At 39.9% G+C, this 19,170-nt stretch overlaps 1 protein-coding gene and 1 non-coding gene across 4 annotated transcripts in view; one reads left to right on the top strand and one right to left on the bottom strand.

Annotated features, from left to right (window-relative positions):
- Positions 1-2,991, top strand: part of uba3 (ubiquitin-like modifier activating enzyme 3) — a 31,802-nt gene extending 28,811 nt beyond the window's left edge. For all 3 annotated transcript variants that reach the window (XM_080183426.1, XM_080183411.1, XM_080183418.1), the window contains one exon: positions 2,141-2,991. In XM_080183426.1, the coding sequence (XP_080039552.1) occupies positions 2,141-2,229 (89 nt within the window). In that variant the 3' untranslated portion in view covers positions 2,230-2,991. The remainder of the gene's footprint in view (positions 1-2,140) is intronic.
- A 15,660-nt stretch (positions 2,992-18,651) lies between these two features.
- On the bottom strand, positions 18,652-18,792 carry LOC145341622 (U4 spliceosomal RNA). Its single transcript, XR_013886392.1, has one exon. It is a non-coding gene; the product is annotated as a U4 spliceosomal RNA (small nuclear RNA).
- Positions 18,793-19,170: the final 378 nt, after the last annotated feature.

Genomic DNA, 19,170 nt, shown 5'->3' with positions numbered 1-19,170 from the left:
TTGATGACAATCTCCTTAGTTTCATTGACATTGAGGGAGAGATTGTTGTTGTCGCACCAGTTCACCAGATTCTCCATCTCATTTCTATATTCTGTCTCATCACTGTTTGAGATCTGATCCACTGTGGTAGTGTTGTCAGCAAGCCTGAAAATCAAATTGGAGGGGAGTTTGGCCAGACAGTCATGGTGTGTCTGAGGAGTATAGTAGTGGGTTGAGAACACAGCCTTGTGGGGCACTGGTGTTGAGGATGATCGTGGTAGAGGAGGAGTTGTTGCCTATTGTTACTGATTGTGGTCTGTGAGTTAGAAAGTTCAGGATCCAGTTGCAGAGCGAGGTGCCAAAGCCCAGGCCACGGAGTTTGGAGATGAGTTTCATGGGAATAATAGTGTTGAAGGCTGTGCTGTAGTCAATAAATAGATGCCCAGAGCAGCACAGCCATATCTAAAAATCAGATACCAATTTTGTCCAAGCTACAACACAAGACTACCAGCAAGTTAGATAAAGAGTTGAGTAATCCCAGAACAAATGGACCAGATCAAAGCTCTATAGTCTTGCCACATTTCAGTGTAAATGGTGGTGAATAATTAAGGAACAAACCTGAGGTGAAGGTTCCATGAACATTGCTGTCATTGATGATTGAGGGTCCAGCATTTTAGCAAAAGGCATTTGCAACCATTTCAGCCAGAAGTATATAGAATGAATGATTCATCGCTGCCTTCTCCTGAGGTCCACAGCATCAGATGTCAGTATTCAGAAAGCTTAGTTCACTCCTTTTGTCAAATAACAACTGGAGGTGCTGAATACAGCGAACTCAATGGGCTGTGACAATAGCCTGACTATAGTCTGTAAACACTCTGCTCTAAAATTAGTTGTGCCCCTAGCCAGGCTGTCCCAAGTATAGCTACAATACCAGCATCTGCTACACAATATGGAAAATTACAGGGTTATGTTCTGTAAAAAGTAGGACAAATCATTCTATTCACAATCAGCAGCAAAGCGATGGAAGGTATCGATGCAAAGTACTCAGCAATAACCTGCTTATCGATTCAGTTTGTTTGTATGCTTAGCTTGGGAGCTTATTACAGCCTTGGTCCAAACATGGACAAAAGAGCTGAATTGCAGAAGTGAGTGTCATCCTGGATATCAAAGCAGTATTTGACCAATTGTGATATTGTGGAGCCCTTGCAAAATTGAAGTCAATGATAATCTGGGCAAACTCTCCACTGATTGGAGACATGCCCAGCACAAAGGCAATGAGCAACAACAAATGCTGGCCTTGTCAGCAACACTCATGTAAGAGTATTGAAAAACAGGATGGTATGGTTGTTGGAGGTCCATCATCTCAGCCTCAGAACATTGCTGTAGGGGTTCCTCAGTGCATTGTCTTTGACCTATCTATCTTCAGCTGCTTTGTAAAGCAGCATAAGATGAGAAATGGGGATGTTTGCTGATTCCAAAGTGTTCAGTACTATTCACAACTCCTCATGCTGAAGCAGCTGGGTCTGCATGCAACTGGACCTGGACAACATGAATTGTCAAGTAACATTTGCACCACAAGTGCTAGGGCAGTGACTATCTCCAGCAAGCAAGTATCTGAACTATTTCCCCCTTAACATTCAATGGCATTACCATCACTAACTCCCCCACCATCAATGCCAGGGAGTGAGTGGTTTCCATTGGCAAAAGCCTAACTGGACCAGCATAAGGAGCAAATCAAAAGCTGAGAATTCTGTGACCAATAACTTACCTCCTGAGCCCAAGTTAGGAGTTTGATAGACTACTCTCTACTTGTCTAAATGAGTGCTGCTTCACAATACTCGAGCTCAACATCACTCAGGACAAAGCAACCCATTTGAATAGCATCTCTTCCATTCACTAGATTTACACTCAACACATGGACCAAGGCAGTTCAACAAGGTGGGCTGAACACCACTTCTCAATGGCTGTATGAATGGGTGACAAATGTCAGACATGACAGTGACACCTCATAAATGAATGCAAAAAATAGTTCATGGGAAACAACATTGGGATGTGTAAGAATCATTAATGTCTTCCCAGCAAACATTTGCACATGATTGTTCGTCAATTTCTTACAAAAAATATATTCCTAATCTTAAATTGAAATGATTTTGTTTTCTAGAGTTGGGCCTTACAAACGGACAGGAGCTAGCTGTTGCTGATATAACGACGCCTCAAACGGTGCTTTTCAAACTCCATTTTACTACTTGACTGATTTTGAAGACATTCTGAACAAATTGTACAAAAAATACATTTATGAAAAATATTGATCTGTTTATCATCAGCGTCCTAGACTTTGTCACTTTCTAACAGGCTTGGATTTGAAGTTAGATATTTGCTAGTACCACATCAGGCCAAAAATAGTTGAAGGTGCATTGTACATATTATGTTTAAAATGGGGTATGACCTAAGTTGCCAATTTAAAGATATTGCAGTAGCATTGTGTATAGGAAACTGGGGCATGTGCTGTTCCTTTTCTTGATTTCATGCACTGTAACCTCTAATTATTGAGTTAAGATTGATTTACAGTAAGAAAGCAAGGAATCATATTGTTTCAAAAATGTAATGAGTTTTTATCAATTTGTCAATGTTTTTGTTCTGTGTTGCAATTTAGATTTTATATTTATTGAATGCGGTATTAGCTCGAACAAACATGTCTAGTTTATTTAAACATGCATTGACTGATGTCCTTAAACATGATATTTAATTAGCCTGGAAACTAGACTCATTTCAAAAATGGAAAGTTATCTACCCACCACTTAATGACCATTTTTGGCTATGAATGTTTTTAAATGCTGCAAAAAATGTTACTTCACACCAAAAACGACTCTTGTGATGTGCTGTACAGTGGAGCCCCATATCAGAAACTGTTATGACTGAGATTTTTTAAATTCTAAAATGTACAGTAACCTTCATTCTTTTGCAAATTCTCAAAGTTGTGAATACTGTAATAAAATGAACAATAATACTCAATTAGGAGTCTTGCATCAGTCTGTAACAATAGCTTATGTTTATAAAGCACCTTAACATAAAATGTTGAAAATTTTGCTTGACTGTGAACCAATATAAGTTAGTAACAGTGAGAACAGGTATGATAGGGGAACAGGACTTGCTGCAAGAAATCAAGTGCAATTTAGGGTTTTGAATGACCCTAAATTAATGGAGTACAGAATGTGGGAGACCAACCAGGAGGATATTGGAGTAGTCAAATCGAAAGGTAATGAAAGCATGATGAGGTTTTAGCAACAGATGAACAGAGGTGGCGAAAAGTCAGGCAATGTTATAAAGTTAAGAAAGAAGCAGTTTTAATTATGGCAGAATGTGAGGTCAGAAGCTCACGGGGTTAAATGTGGGTTGTGAGCAACCTAGCTTAATCTCTCTTTTCAGTGAGAGGGGTGGAGTCGGTAGTTAAGGAATGGAGTTTGGAGTGAGGTTCAAAAACGATGGCTGGAATCTTTCCAATATTTAATTGGAGGAAATTTGTGCTCATCAATTACTGGACATCATTCTTCCTAACAGTGGAGGAATTGAGGAGTGGTGGTGTGGTGCATACATGCGAAAACTAACACTAAATTTGGGTGTTACTGAGGGGAACCATGGAGATGAAAAATAGGAGGGGCCAGTAAATCTTCATGGGGAGGTGGGGTAATGGTGTGGGAGTGGAAAGAGAAACCGTTGATGTTGTTCTCAAGTTCTGGTTAGATAGAGATCAGACCGACCCAGCTGGACAACAGTCAAGAGATATTGAAGTAAAATACTGTGGTAAACTCTGGCAAAAGTAGCAGCTAGTTTGAGAAGGACAAAGAAGGAAAGTTTCTATTTGGCACAGTTATATAGGATATATAAGGGATATAGGTGGAGGCTGCCTCGCTAAATATTTTTAAGACGTGGGTTGATGGGTTTTTGATAAGAGAGGGGATTAAGGGTTATGGGGAGAGGGCGGGAAAGTGGAACTGAGCCACGACAGATCAGCCATGATCTTATTGAATGGCGGGGCAGGCTCGAAGGGCTAGATGGCCTACTCCTGCTCCTATTTCTTATGTTCTTGTACACAAGGATGGAAACTGACAGGAAGGGTTCAAGTATAGAATTCTGGGAAAGATGGGAAACTGAAGGACTTTTGAGACCAGGAAGATTGGAGATGGCCTGGTAGTTTGCAAGAAAAGTGAGGTTGAGATTTTTGAGAACAGGTGTGCTAACATCTAATTTAAAAGACAATGGGGCAAAACCTGTGCGAGAATTGTTTCCATTACTGATTGATGTGAGGGCCAAGAGGGGAAGTTGTGTGATCAGCTTAATGGGAATAGAATCATGAGAATGAGAGATGGATCTCTGACAAGGTGAGTTCAGATGGCATAAAGGGAGATGGGAGAGAAACTTGAGAAAAGGTGAGCTTGTGGAAGGGAGGCACATGATGGAGGCAGCTAATTGGATTATATAAATCTTGTCTTTACAAATAAAGCTTCATTATTTTTGGTGGTGAGGGGTATGAGGAAAAGCCCCAAGTCATAATGCTTATTTGGCAATCCGAGGCAGATGTGACAGGCCAAATGAACAATTCTATTGGTAAAGGGACAAGGGAGAGGGTAAGTATTTGTCTTCAGGGCATTGTCCTAATTCAGGCTTACAAAATATGCTTGAAAAGCAGTAGTTTTCTTTGTATATTTTTAAAAAGGAACAAAACAAAATTTTGCAACTATTGAACGTCAAGGAAGCATCTGAGAAGAGAGAAGCAGGTTTGAAGGCCTTTTATCACAACAGGGGTTGCACCCACCCTAAACTTGAATGTATGCAGAATTTCTGAGGTTTTTCTGAGAATAATTGGACCCACTGGGTTACTGAAGTAGAAGAGAAAATGCAAAAATAATTAGATGAACCAGGCAGAACCAAGAGGACGGGGAGAGGGATCGTAAGGTGTGGTGGCATGCTGATTACTGTTACGAGATGAGTAAACCAGCAGTGTTCAAATCCTACTGGCAATTGGGGAATTAAAATTGATTTAATTAAATAAATCTATTGTGACTGTATTTGCAGCCAGGGAGCCGCGAGGGAGCATGTGGTGTCCACTGGCACTATTGAGGCTTTTCATGCCTGCTGGGCACCACAAACTTGGATGTCTTTGTGACCCCTTTAATCACATTTTCATTTGTTTTAAGTTTCATTTATGACTTAGTTGAAGGCAATATCTCTTTTAAGGGGGCTTTTTGTCCCTCAGTTTGTTTAGTTTAATTGTTTTGTGCAAAAGAGTAGGACTAAATAGTAATTCAATAATGGCATCAATGAAATGACTGGATTGTTTTAAAATTTATCTTTATTAGTGTCACAAATAGGCTTTTATTAACACTGCAATAAAGTTCCTGTGGAAATTCCCTAGTAGCTACATTGCGATGCCTGTTTGGGTACACTGAGGAAGAATTTAGCAGGGCCAAGGCTAAATTCTTTCAAACTATGGGAGGAAACTGGAACACCTGAAAAAAACCAATGCAGACATGGGAAAATGTGCAGACTCCCCACAGACAGTGACTCAAGCCAACAATGAAATCCCAGTCTCTTGACGCTGTCAGGTGGCAGTTTCCAAAAATGCAACACCTTCACTAATGTCCTTTCAAGGAAGAAAATCTTTACTGTCCTCCAAATGGTCTAGCAAAGTACTCAAATGCATTAACAAAAAATGCTTGCAGAATGAGAATAGCTTCATGAACTGCAGCAGTCCAAGATGCCAGTAATACCTTCATCCTGTGGATGAATGTAAAAAGATAGTTTAGCATGCCAAGTAGGTAGTGGCAACAGGAATGAAAATAATGGTGGTGTATGGGATATTGAAATTGTTTAAGAAGCACATTTGTTCACCTATACTGGAAAGGAAATCTAATAAAATCAATGCATGTACATTGTTGATTAGCTTTTGTAATGTACAACATGTCAATTCCAAGATGAAAGTCTTGTAAATATTATTGCATTTAAACAGTGCATTGTTGAATACACATGAGCATATGGTTTAGGAGCAGGAGTAGACCATTCAATAAAATCATGGCTGATCTGATTGTAACCTTAATTCCACATTCTAGCCTATTCCCATTAACCTTCCTTATCTTGCTTATCAAGAATCTATATATCTCTGCTTTAAAAATAAGACTCTGCTTCCTTTTGAGGAAATGTTCCAAAGATCCTCAATCCTTTGAGCAAAAATAATCTGTTCATCGCTGTCCTAAATAAGCAACCCCTTATCTTTTTTTCAGTTCTCCCACAAAAGGAAGCATACTTTCCACATTGACCCTGTCAAGACCCCTCAGGATCTAAAGGGTTTTGATCAAGCCACCTCTTACTCTTCTGAAGTCTAGCAGATAAAAATTTGGCCTATCCAACTTTTCCTCATAAGAACACCCTCTCAGTCCAGGTATTAGTTTAGTAAACCTCTGAACTGCTTCCATTTATAACCTTCATTAAATAAGGAGAGCAATACTGTACACAGTGCTCCAGATATGGTTTCACTAATGCCTGGATAACTGAAGCATAACCTCATTTTTTTTATATTCAATTCCCATCACAAATCATTTCATTAGCTTTCATTCTGATCTTTAGCAATTAATGTATGAGGACATTTAGATCTCTATGCATCTCAAGATTCTGTAATCTCAAACCAATTTATTTTCCCTGGTAAAATTGACAATTTCATACTTTCCCACATGATTTGATTGAATTGGATTTAAAAAAAAAAGTCCAATTCAGAGTCTCAAGTTGAGACATTCCTGATCCAAGCTGACAAGGCAGGGCTCTCACCTCCTGTCTTGGGCTTGATCTACATGATCCAAGCTGACTGGAGTAGGCACTGCACCTCCTCCAAGATTTGATCTTATTTGCATCTTAGCCAAAAGGCCAAGATGCCGCTTTTAAAAATGGCTTCAAATGAAGCTAAAGTGTAACCTCATGACTTCAACCAAGCATAGCATATCGATACTATGCTTTTATTTCAAAAATATACTTTATTCATAAAAAAACTCACTGAGTTGTTGACCCTCCAGCAGCAGTTGATATTTGTCTTGGTGTGCTTCCCTGGAAACCACCCGAAGAGCACCACGTCCTGCATCACTGAGCTGCTCGGGATGAACCTTGACAAGTACCACTGCATCTCACTCATGTCAATACTACACTTCTTTATATTTCAAAAATATACTTTAGTCATAAAAAAACTCTCAAATAAACTATTGCAAAATGATATATCCAAAAATTACAGTGCAAAAATGTTATTTTTAATTTACTATATGATGCTTATTTACATGACATTACATCCATTATATATTACTTAAAACTATATATGTACATCAGATTTGTTTTTCAGATTAGCACGATGTGTATCTCCGTTGCGCTCTATCTGCTGGGTTGCTGAAGACGTCGTGCAGCTTAGCATCTTTGACTGTTTCCAGCAGGACTCTGGACATAGTGTCCAGTTTGTTTTCAGCCCTGCTGGATTGGCTGGCCTCATCTATAATACAGTTAAAATCCCCACCCAGAATGATTGGCCTGGAGCTGATGAGCAGCAGTGGCAGCTGTTCAAAAACTGCCAGCCGCTCGCTCTTAATGGCGGGGCGTATACATTAATCAGTCTAAGAAGGCAGTTCTTGTCAATGACGTCTACTACGAGGAGGCATTCTCCCGTCACCTCTTTAACTTCGGAAATGCTGAGTGTCGATAATACACTTGATCTTAGCTAAAAGGCTGAGGTCTTTGCCCACTCACTTAATTTATCTATATGCCTTGAAGCAGCCTTATTTCCACTTCATATTTTACTATCCAGTTATCTTTGTGTCATTAGCAGTCATCCTAACACAATCTACCAGTGCAGTCTTCCCCCCTCCCCCACAGGTATATTCAAACATATTGCACCTGAAGACCTTATACTGTCTATGAGTAAAAGAAACAAAAATGTACAAGGAACATGCTTGCACATTATTATGCAAAACCTGATTAGAAATGTCCTAAGTTTTCATTTTTGTTTAAGTATATCTTAAGCATCTACATTGAGACTTAAGATGAGTAGGGATGCTATTTTTGGTTTGATATAAAAAGTTATGCTATGAATGGTTCTTTACCTCAATAATGTCTCGCTTTGCTCTGCATGGTGTCAGCAAGCTTTATATAATCAAAATAATAGCTACTGATTGCTAACCTCAAGCAGGCATCTGAGTGGCACCTATCAGAGTAGACTGGGATTTAGATTTAATAATCTTCACGTGTGAGAAAGTTGACTCACAAAGGTAGATGGTTCTGACAAGTGATGTCAAGTACATGTAGTTAATTTACATTGCTGAGATGTCAGTTTAAAACAAAAGCTGAATTTAACAGCCAGGCTTTCAGTGAATTCCTACAATGCAGAAGGGGCCATTTGGCCCATCGAGTACACTAACCTCAATCCCACCCAGGCCCTATTCCCGTAATCCCACATATTTCCCCTGCTAATCCCCCTGACACTAGGGTCAATTTAGCATAGCTAATCAACCTAACCTGCACATGTTTGGACTGTGGGAGGAAACCCATGCAGACAAAAAGAGAATGTGCAAACTCTACACAGACAGTGACCTGAGGCCGGAATTGAACCTAAGTCCCTAGCGCTATGAGTTACTGTGCCACTGTATCTTCTAACATGTCTTTGTCTTCTAACTGCTTGTATTCTACCTCTTTTGTGGCCTAAATTACCTTAATTTCAGGCATCTAAACCTCTGCAGAAATGTATCTCTGTTCAGCCACCTGACATCAGTGTGCAACAAAAGGTTTGTGTGCTCTGTTTGAGACCAAAAGAAGTGCTTCTGCAAACTTCTGGCCTGAATGGCATATATAACTCTTGGACATAATATGCATGATATCTTTCATATTCAACATTTTAGCACACAAAGCCTGCTAATGAAGTATGCAGTGGTCAGAAAACATGTTGTCATTTTTGCATAGAGCAGTGAACCCATTGACATGGCAAGTCATAGCAGGTGCTCTGTCAGTAGTCATGGATACAAGTTTGTGAATCAGCAACTGCATATTGTCAATGAAGTCTTGAATGCCCGATGAATGTTCTCCCCTTGGGCTTTTCCAGAGATGATTTTGAGCATTTCCTCTTTTGCAGTCATGTTATCAAATACCATTCTAATTAAAATGCATAACTACAAAGTGTCAATCAAATCTGTAAGTCAGTCAAATTGAAGTGAAAAGAACACACTCATGCATGTCTTTTTTCAGTTGTTTGCCCAAACCCTCTGCCATTATCTCACAGCACCATATCACAGTGTTTCTGGAGAGCTAAACTCCCTTAATAGCGGCCACATTTTTCTGATTTCTTTCCACAATTTTGAAACAATAACTCTGCTGCCTCTAAAAAGACTTTTCTGGCAGCTTCCTCATCCTGAAAAGGTTTTGTGTGTTCTGCAAATATACAACTCAACTGAAACAATGCCATTGTTGCTACCTTTGATTTTGAGTTGAGACTTGCAAAGATCAATTGTTGGCTAGTAAGCTAAGATTTGAATTTGTTGATTTTTCTCTTTCAAAGTTTACTTTTAGGGCATACCTCTTGTGAATGGTTTTGAAATGCCCTCTCCATGTTTCCGTTCTTGGCAAGAGCTATACTTGTGTGGCAGATCAGAGACACACATTTGGAATGTGTCATTGTACAAAAACATTCTTCCTCTTATCACTCCTTGTGAAAGCGGTAAGTTTTAGATTTCTTGGTACTTGGCCCAGCACTCACTTTAAGACTCTAACCTAAAATTAAACAATGAGAAAGGAATAGGTTGGTAAAGTATATCAGCTTATTTTAATTATGTCAATGAGTAAATGCAATCTCCTGCCTAAATTGAACTGCTACCTTCAATGAAGACGGTTGATATGGTAGCAAGTTAGTAAAAATGTATAATGTAGATATCAGACTTGTGCAGCCACACATCTGGCAACCTTATTCAAACTGCAGAGAGAAGGGGGCAAGAAGTTAGAATATTACTGAATGAGAAGAAGCTCACTATAAGTGGGGGGGAGTGGAAGGAGAACTAAATGATGATATTTAGGGAGATAACTAATACTATCAATAATTTGTACTTGGAGTGTGCTGATGCCTGCGATAATGGTTTGCCTGTGCTAGGATAAAGCAAGCGATCAGGGTAGCCAATGAAGTTAAATCTGGGCTTTACCTGATGCAAATTTTTAAAGCCACCTGGGCCTTTTGGCTAAGATGAAGCTGAGATCAAGCCCAGACGGGTGTGTAGTGCCTCACTCTGTCAGCTTGAACCTTGTCTGATCAAGCCCAAGATGGGATACACATTCTTGTCTTGTCAGCTTGGATCTGGTCTGTCCCTCATGTGGGACTTTGATTGGACTTAATTGGATTTTTTGGTTGGGGATAAAGTACCAAAAGGTACAAAAAATGTCGACTTGATACTAGTTCTAATCTTCCCTTCCTTATCAATCTTTTATTCTATTCATTTTCAGAATCTGTAGTATCAATGGATTTTACTCTGTAATCACACTTTAAGATTAAATGGCTCGGTTTTGATTTTCTTTTGGGCAATTAGCAGTCAAGCTATTTGGGGGAACAGGAAAAACGAATGTCCACGACGAAGCAAACTTGTTTTATTACTTTATAATGGAATTCAATGATTTGAGTCTTGAGCTGGAAATGTTTTAATGGCCACAATATGATTAAGTGTGTTGCTTTTAAATCAGTATGACGGAATTGTTAAAGCAGTCTGAGCTTAGGATGGCCTTGTTTTTTTTTATATTCTGTCCAATCATCTGACCTGCCACCCATCTTTGCACCATTAAATGCTTTTTCTTTAAGTTTGATGCTATATTTATTTTGTCTTAGTTAACCGTAGATGGTGGGTTCTCCCCTTGGAATTTTTCTTTCTTGTTGGAATGTACCTATTCTGCATATTCTGAAATATTCCCTTCAACGTCTGCATCTCTATTGACATAATTTGCTAATTCAATTTAGCTAGCTCTGCTTTCTTGCCCTCATCATTGTCCTTATTTAAGTTTAAAATATTAGTCTTGAACCCATTCTTTTCTCCCTCAAACTAAATGTAAAATTCAATCATATTATGATTGCTGCCTACACTATGAGCTTATTAATTATTCCTATCTCACTTCACAATACCAGGTCTAGTATAGCCTGCTCTCTGATTGATGTCAGAATGTGCTGCCCTAAAAAACTATCCCAAAAACATTCTATGAATTCCTCATCCAGATGACTCTTGCACATCTGATTTCCCCAGTCTTTATGTAGATTAAAATCTTCATGATTTTTACTGTATTTTTCTGATGATCCAAATTCACTCCTCCTGTTGGCTATAGGATGCAATTCATCTTGTGTCACCCCACCTTTGCAATAATCCTTACCCCATGAGTCATAAACTCCGGAAGTTTACATTCCATCGCAAACAAATGCATATCTCCTTTCAGTTGCAGAGAAGCCATGAATAAAGTCACATTCTCTGACATATCTTATCACAAGCCCCACACTCAAACTATTAAAATCAACAGTTAAGACCACATCTTATCAAAGAGTAAATATCAAATAATATCAAAGAGTAAAGGTTTCCTCTCTGGGACAGGTCAATAAAAGAAATCGATTGCTTGTTTAAACATAAGACCGTCCTAAATTCAGGCTGTTTTAGCTTTTCCTCATCCTGATTTAAAACAAACACTTCATCGTATTGTGGCCATTGAAACAGCTTCAGTTCAAGACTCAAATGAGCTCCATCATAAAACAATACATCTGTTTTTCCTGATCCCCAATTACTTTGACTGTTAATTGCCCAATAAAAAGTCAAAACTGAGCCATTTATTTTTAAGGTGTTACAGAATAAAATCCATAGATATTGCAAATTCTGAAAATAATAGAATTATCAAAATCTTACTCTAAAACATTGGTCCCAGCATGGTTCAGGTGTAGGCCATCCCAACAGCAGAACTCCCACTTTGCCTAATACTGTTGCCAATACCCCACAAACTGGAACCCACTTCTCCCATAACAGTCTTTGAGCCATGTACTCACCTATTTAATTGAATGTGCCCTGTGCTAATTTGCATTGATTCAGGTAATAGCAGTAAGAAGTCTCACAATACCAAGTTAAAGTCCAACAGGTTGATTTGGTAGTAAATGCCACTAGCTTTCAGAACGCTATTCCTTCATCAGGTGAGTGGAGAGTTCTGATCGCAAACAGGGCATACAAAGGCACACACAATTTACAGAATGCGAGTCTTTGCAGCTAATCTGCTATTCAAATCTTAAAGATGCAGATAATGTGAGTGGAGATAGCATTAAGCATAGGTTAAAGAGATGTGTATTGTCTCCAGACAGGACAGTAAGTGAGATATTGCAAGTTTAGGCAAGTCATGGAGGTTACAGATAGTGTGACATGAACCCAAGATCCCGGTTGAGACCTTCCTCATGTCTGCGGAACTTGGCTATCTGCGCTGTCATATGTCGTGAAGGCCATCTTGGAGAATGTTTACCCAAACATCAGAGGCCGAATGCTCGTGACCACTGAAGTGTTCGCTAACAGGAAGGGAACAGTCTTGCCTGGTGATTGTTGAGCGGTGTTCATTCATCCATTGTCGTAGTGTCCGCATGGTCTCACCAGCATACCATGCCTCGGGACATCCTTTCCTGCAGCGTATCAGGTAGACAACGTTGGCCGAGTTGCAAGAGTATGTACTGTGTACCTGGTGGATGGTGTTCTCACATGAGAAGATGGCATCAGTTAATAGTCCAGAGATTATTACCTTTGAAGGTCTGCTTTTTAATTTAGTGTCTCATACTCTCTACTTCCCCTTATCCTACTAAAACTGTGGCAGTAACTATTCAAGAATTTTATTTTCACATGTTCTACTTTGGTGTCAGGGTTTTGCCCTTAGCCATTGGCTTTTGTCAGAATTGTTTCATAAAGTTGGGCAAAATTCTGGTACCTAGCATTCTGCATTTCAGTCCAAATTGTAATTCTTGGCATGCTATCTGTAACACTGTTGAACACAGTCTTGATATCCATGTGTGCACCCATGCGCAGCAATAGCCATGAGGGAGTAATCAGAAGTTAGGGTCATCTTTCGTTATTCTATTATCTGAAGAATTGCAAATGACGCATGAACACTGCACAATCATCAAAGAACATTCTGACTACTAACCTTATTATGGAGGGAAGGTATTGATAAAGCAACTGAAGATAGTTGGGGCTAGGACACTACCCTAAGGCATTCCTGCAGTAATGTGCTGGGCTGAGATGAGCAGTCTCCAACAGTAGAACCCCCACTTTGCCTAATACCACCTTGGTGTGTCAGTTATGACTCTAATCAATGAAGAGTTCCCCCCTGATTCCCACAACTTCATTTTTGCTAGGGCTTCTTGACTTCTTTTAGGTACTAGGGCTCCTTGGTGTTACACTAAGTTAATGCTGTCTTGATGTCAAGGGCAGTCAATCTCATCCCTCCTCTTCAGTTTTGCTCTTTTGTCCATGTTTGGAACAAGGCTGTGGAAAGAGCAACAGCTGGCACAATGCAATGTGAGCATCAATGCAGAGATTATTGCGGTACAAGTACTGTCAAAGAAACCTTCCATCACTTTACTGATGATCAAGAGTATTCTGATGGGACTGTAATTGGTGGGTTTGCATTTGTCCTGCTTTTTGTGGACAGAACATAGCTGGGTAGTTTCTCACTATATACAGTAGATCTTAGTATTGTAAACTGCACTGGAACAGCTTGGAGGGGGTGCAGAAAGAGCTGGAGAAAATATCTTCAGTATTATCATAGGATGTTGTCAGGGCCTGTAGTCTTCACAGTCTGCAAAACCTTCAACCATTTCTTCATCTCACTTGGAGTGAACTGACCTGCTTGTAGACTCGCATCTGTAATGCTGAGGACCTCAGGAAGAGGGCGAGATGGATCATCAACTTTTGGCCAAAGACAGTTGAAAATGCTTCAGTCCTGTTTTTTATCTCCCCCCTAACTGAGGATGTGAATATTTGTTAGGCAGGAGGAGATTGACATTTGGCATATAGGAATCATGGGGTACTTGACTTAAAAAAAAATCCATTAAAGCTTGTATAATGTTTGCGAGGGATGATGAAATGAGATCGGGGAAGGGAAAAAGACATGAGAATGTGACTAAGGAAAAAAGAGATCAGTGGAATAAAATGGAAAGATCTCATTAAAGGTTAAATAGCTGGTCCAGTGAATTTTGAGTAACTATATAAATTGATGTGGAGATGCTGGCGATAGATTAGGGTGGGCAGAGTAAGAAGTGATGGCCACCTGCTCTGAAAGCTTATGATACCAAATAAACCTGTTGGACTTTAACCTGGTGTTACGAGACTTCTTACTATATAAATTGACTCCCAGACATTGTACTGTAGAAATCCTACAGGCCTTCACCTTGTATGTTTATTAATAAGGATCACTCATTTGAACAAGGTATCTGACTCTGGAGGAGTTTTGGCATATCAGGGCAAGCCTTCACCCTTTCAGCCCCTCCACCAGTTATTTGTTCAATTGTCCACAATTAATCACAACAAGATGTGGCAAGATTGCAGAGCAATGGTCTGATTTGCTGGTTGTGGGATTGTTAACCATGATTACTGCACATTGATTAACTTGAGCAGAGTTCTTCTGTTCAGTGCTTCTATTATGAGGAGGTAGCTGACTATTTCTACCACCTTAACTTCGGAACACTAAGGTCAGAGGAACAGCAATATGCGGACAAGATTGATGGCTCATGGAACCACCATTTTTTTCCAAAAAAATACTTAAGTATCAGATTTGTATAAACATACTACAAACATTTCAAACTAAACATTACAGAAATTACAATAAATTTCATTTTTTCCATACAGCATGTTGCACTCTGAGGTCCCTGAACATAATTAAAAAACTCTTGCTTTCTCCACATTTCATGTGAAACAGGAAAGTGTTCTGCCCTGTAAAGTGAGAAACAATGCATTTTGAGAGGAGTAACAAGGCAAGGGAATACACAGTAAGTGGTAGGAACCAGGAAGTACAGTGGACCAGAGGGACTTTGGGTAAATATCTAAAGACCCCTGAAGGCAACAGGAGACATAAATAAAGTGGCTAAAAAGGTGTATGAGATACTAGCCAAGGCATAGAATACAACAGCAGGATGATTATGATAAAGCTGTGAAAGGGTTAATAATCACACATTTTTAAAAATCACATAAACAATGATGAGAAAATAAAAGGTTTTTATAAAAGTCTTCACAGATTAGCATCATGTCCTTCAGTCTGAGAGAATTCATGAAATCAGACATCTGGATTTGGAAGAAGGGAATGATACCAACAGAGACTGATACAAACTGGGTCATCACTGGTAACTTGTTCCAAAGATTGATTAGGTCAGCTAACATGACTAAGTCTTCACGTTGATCGGACATTATAATTTTTAAGCAAGGATGAGGTGATTGTGATTGGTTTTAATATCTGTATCTTATGAACGATATAACCTTAATCAAAACTATGAGTGGGTATAGGTAACTCCTATAACATGTATGGTATATGCTAGTTACTTGTAATCAAACTCAAAACCATAACTGCTCGTGTATTCCTGAAGTCTGGACTCTGGCTAGTTACTGGCACTTAGCTATGACTGTCCAGGTCCCTCACTATATAGCTTGATTAAAACAGCTGTTTAAGAGAACTCTGTGACTTGGTCTGGTTACTTGAAGGGTAAAGTTGTGATCAATTCAAAGACTAAACATCAAAGCCTGCAACAAGCTGTATAAAATACTTGTTATTCCACAGCTAGAGTACTGTGTGCAGTTCTGGTTGCCACACCATAGGAAGCATGTGATTGGACTAGAAAGGGTACAGAGGCGATCCACCAGGACATTGCCTGAGCTGATGCATTTCAGCTATGAAGAGGTGATTGATACACTGGGGTTGTTTTCCTTAGAATCATAGAATCTACAGTGCAGAAGATGGCCATTTGGCCCATCAAATCTGCACCAACCATAATCCCTCCCAGGCCCTATTCCTGTAAGCCCCCATATTTACCCTGCTAATTCTCCTGACACTAGGGTTAATTTAGCATAGCCAATCAACCTAAGACACACATCATAGGACTGTGGAAGGAAACCGGAGCACCCAGAGGAAAACCATGGGAAGAATGTGCATACTCTACACAGATAGTGACCAGAAGCTGGAATTGAACACGGGTCCCTGGTGCTATGATGCCAGCAGTGCTGCCCCAGCAGAGAAGGCTAAGAGGGACCTGATTGAGGTGTACAAAATTATGAGAAACATAGATAGGGTAGATAGGAAGTCATTTTTCCCGTTCATATGGGGGTCAAGAATCAGGGGATATAGATTTAACACAAGGGGTAGAAAATTTAGGGGGTATTTGAGGAAAAACATTATCACCCAAAGAGTGGTGGGAATCTAGAATTCACTGCCTGAAAGGGTGGTAGAAGCACGAAATGTCACAACATCTGAAGAACTTAGATGAACAATTGAAACTTCATAGCATACAAACCTACAGATCAAGTGCTAGAAAATGGGAGATAGGAGCTTGAAGGCTGGTGCAGATAAACTGAATGGCCCCTTTTTGTCCTGTAAAACTCTACGATTTTAACATATAGCCTGAAGGGCTCTACACAGTTGCCGACCCTGGCCATTGGTGTGAGACACTCCTGTGTTACTGCATGCAGTGCAGGTCTGGCCCATTCTTCATTTCTAATCAATGGCAATCAGCTGAGCTATTTAGCCCTTTATCTGGAAGTCAAAAATAGGCTATGTTAGCACTGGCACAATGTACAAACCTCTAGATAAAGGGGAGGGGGGGGAGAGGGAGGTGGTGGGGGTGGCGGTGTGTGCGGAGTGTAGCATGCCCAACATAACTCTCATTCTGATGGCTGTCTTTGCGTGTGGCTGCCTCAAGCTGTGCATAGACCCCTTAGTACAGACATCAAATGTCACAATGTGCTGAGGTTTACCTGTCCCTGATTTTGTGAAGGATGGTTCTGGCCCCACTGCTCTGGAACACTCCAAGTAGTTGGACTCTGCTGTCCCATCTATCCCTCATAGAAAAATTTATGCAGAGAAACATTTTGACCACAGGTCTGTCAGAGACCCTGCTGGAAAAGAAGATGGTGGATTTTGTTAAATAGTTTGCTGACCATACTGTCAAAGTCATTTGGTAGAATGCTTCATTGCCAGAACCGGATCACTCCCTCCGCAAGCTGCCCTTGAGATGACTGTGGTGGGGGAGAGACCAGTAAGCACTTCCTTGTGGAATGTGCCTTTGTAAAGAAGGTGTGGAGAGAAGTGCGGTGATATTTGTCAAAGTTTATCCCGAACAACATTCATATTTCCCTGTTTTTTTTCTGGGTGGGGCAGCAGCCACAGAGGTGCAATGAGGGATGGTCACTATTTAAGACCTTTCAACTTTAATGCTCCGAGGGGCTGGAAATCCTCAGACTGCATCACTCACATTGAACATAAGCACTGGGTATCACAATTATATTGAAACATCTCAGACTGCAACTTGATCTGTGCAGAAAATTTGAATATTATTGCAGTGTTGGTGATGGCCATTATGAAACGATTTTTATAGAAACATGCTGAAAAATCTCAGCAGGTCTGACAGCATCTAAGAGTCATCGAGACTTGGAGCATTAGCTCTGCTCACTCTCTCCACAGATGCTGTCTGACCTGCTGAGATTTCCCAACATATTTCTGTTTTTGTTTCAGATTCCAGCATCCGTGGTATTTTGCTTTTATGAAATGATTTTTAATGTTCTTTCAGATATTTTATGAATAAAGTATATAAAGCCCGGTGGCCTTTCCCTATTGTGCCTCGGTGGCAGCTGCCTTAAGCTCTAGCTTCTACCTAAACATTTAGTCCTGGATCGTGGGATCTGTTGTCTGCAACATTCGGTCAAGGACAAATCTTAGGATTTGAGCGGATCTTCACTGCCGATAGCTGCTGAAGTACAATAACCCGCATTCCTCTGAGTACCACAGGTCAACTTTATCCTTGCTAAGACACTTAAAGTCAAAGCGTATTGTGCAATGGTTTTATGTTATACACGATTATAGACGTGATATTCAAAGCCTTTTCTTTCTGAGACCCAAGAAATTCACCAACTGCTTAGCCTTTCCCACAATTCCAGCATACATGCGGTGAAACTGGCTTAACGCCAGTGTATGAATCGTAGTATATTGTTAAACTTAATATATAATGCTTGGCGTTACTTTTTTTTAAGAGACAGTTTGATATTTGCTTGGATACAAATTCAGTAAGAAGTCTCACACAAACACCAAGTTAAGTCCAACAGGGGACTTGTTTAACGCGGTCCGACGCCGGCATCTCCACATCACGGATACAAATTACACAGCAGTACGATTTAAACAAGGCTCTTCCGCCTGGTTGCAACTTCCGGATAACCGTACTTTTAGTCTCCCCTCACTCACGCCTACAAAACTCGGTTTACGGGTCGAATAGGAAAAATAATGATTTTCATTTCCCCCACTTGACTACAACGCAGTTTGTGACTCATTAAAATTCAGAAACAACGTTTACCGAACAAGAAGTTTACCCAGATAAAATCATTAAACTCCAATTCTATTTTTTAACCGAAATATCAGTCTCCGCAGAGACTGTCAAAAATTGCCATTGCCGACTATATTTCAAGTCGTCAAAGCGGGGTATTGGGAAAAGTTTTCAATAAGCAATAATCGCGCCTCGGTTAAACCTCATCGGCTACGATACTGCCACTGCGCAAAGCTAAAGACAACTTTCCGAGGAGCTAAGGTCTATGAGACACAGACCGTTTACAGTTGTGGTGGCTGTAAACGAAATAAATTCACCTTCAGAAAATATTGTATGATCGGGTAGAGCTGTTACTTTTATAACCAGAATCAACATTTTGCATTGGAAATAATGGCCAGAAAGAGGTTTTGTCAAGAAACTGTTGAAATAATTGCAAGGTATTATGGGATAAGGATATGCTAATCACTATCTGATGTCATGGCCTCCCTGAAATACAAAGACCATTGATAGGGAAGTAAATAACGTTAATATTATACAGGTATCAGGAGAAGGTAAATGCAGTTTTAGCTCTCCGAACATTAGTGTATTTTTATTCTTTATTTATATACTATGCT

This window comes from Carcharhinus amblyrhynchos, chromosome 3 (assembly GCF_965287045.1).
Source record: "Carcharhinus amblyrhynchos chromosome 3, sCarAmb.v2.hapA, whole genome shotgun sequence".
Classification (NCBI taxonomy): Eukaryota; Metazoa; Chordata; class Chondrichthyes; order Carcharhiniformes; family Carcharhinidae; genus Carcharhinus; species Carcharhinus amblyrhynchos.
This window is presented reverse-complemented; position numbering and strand designations above follow the sequence as displayed.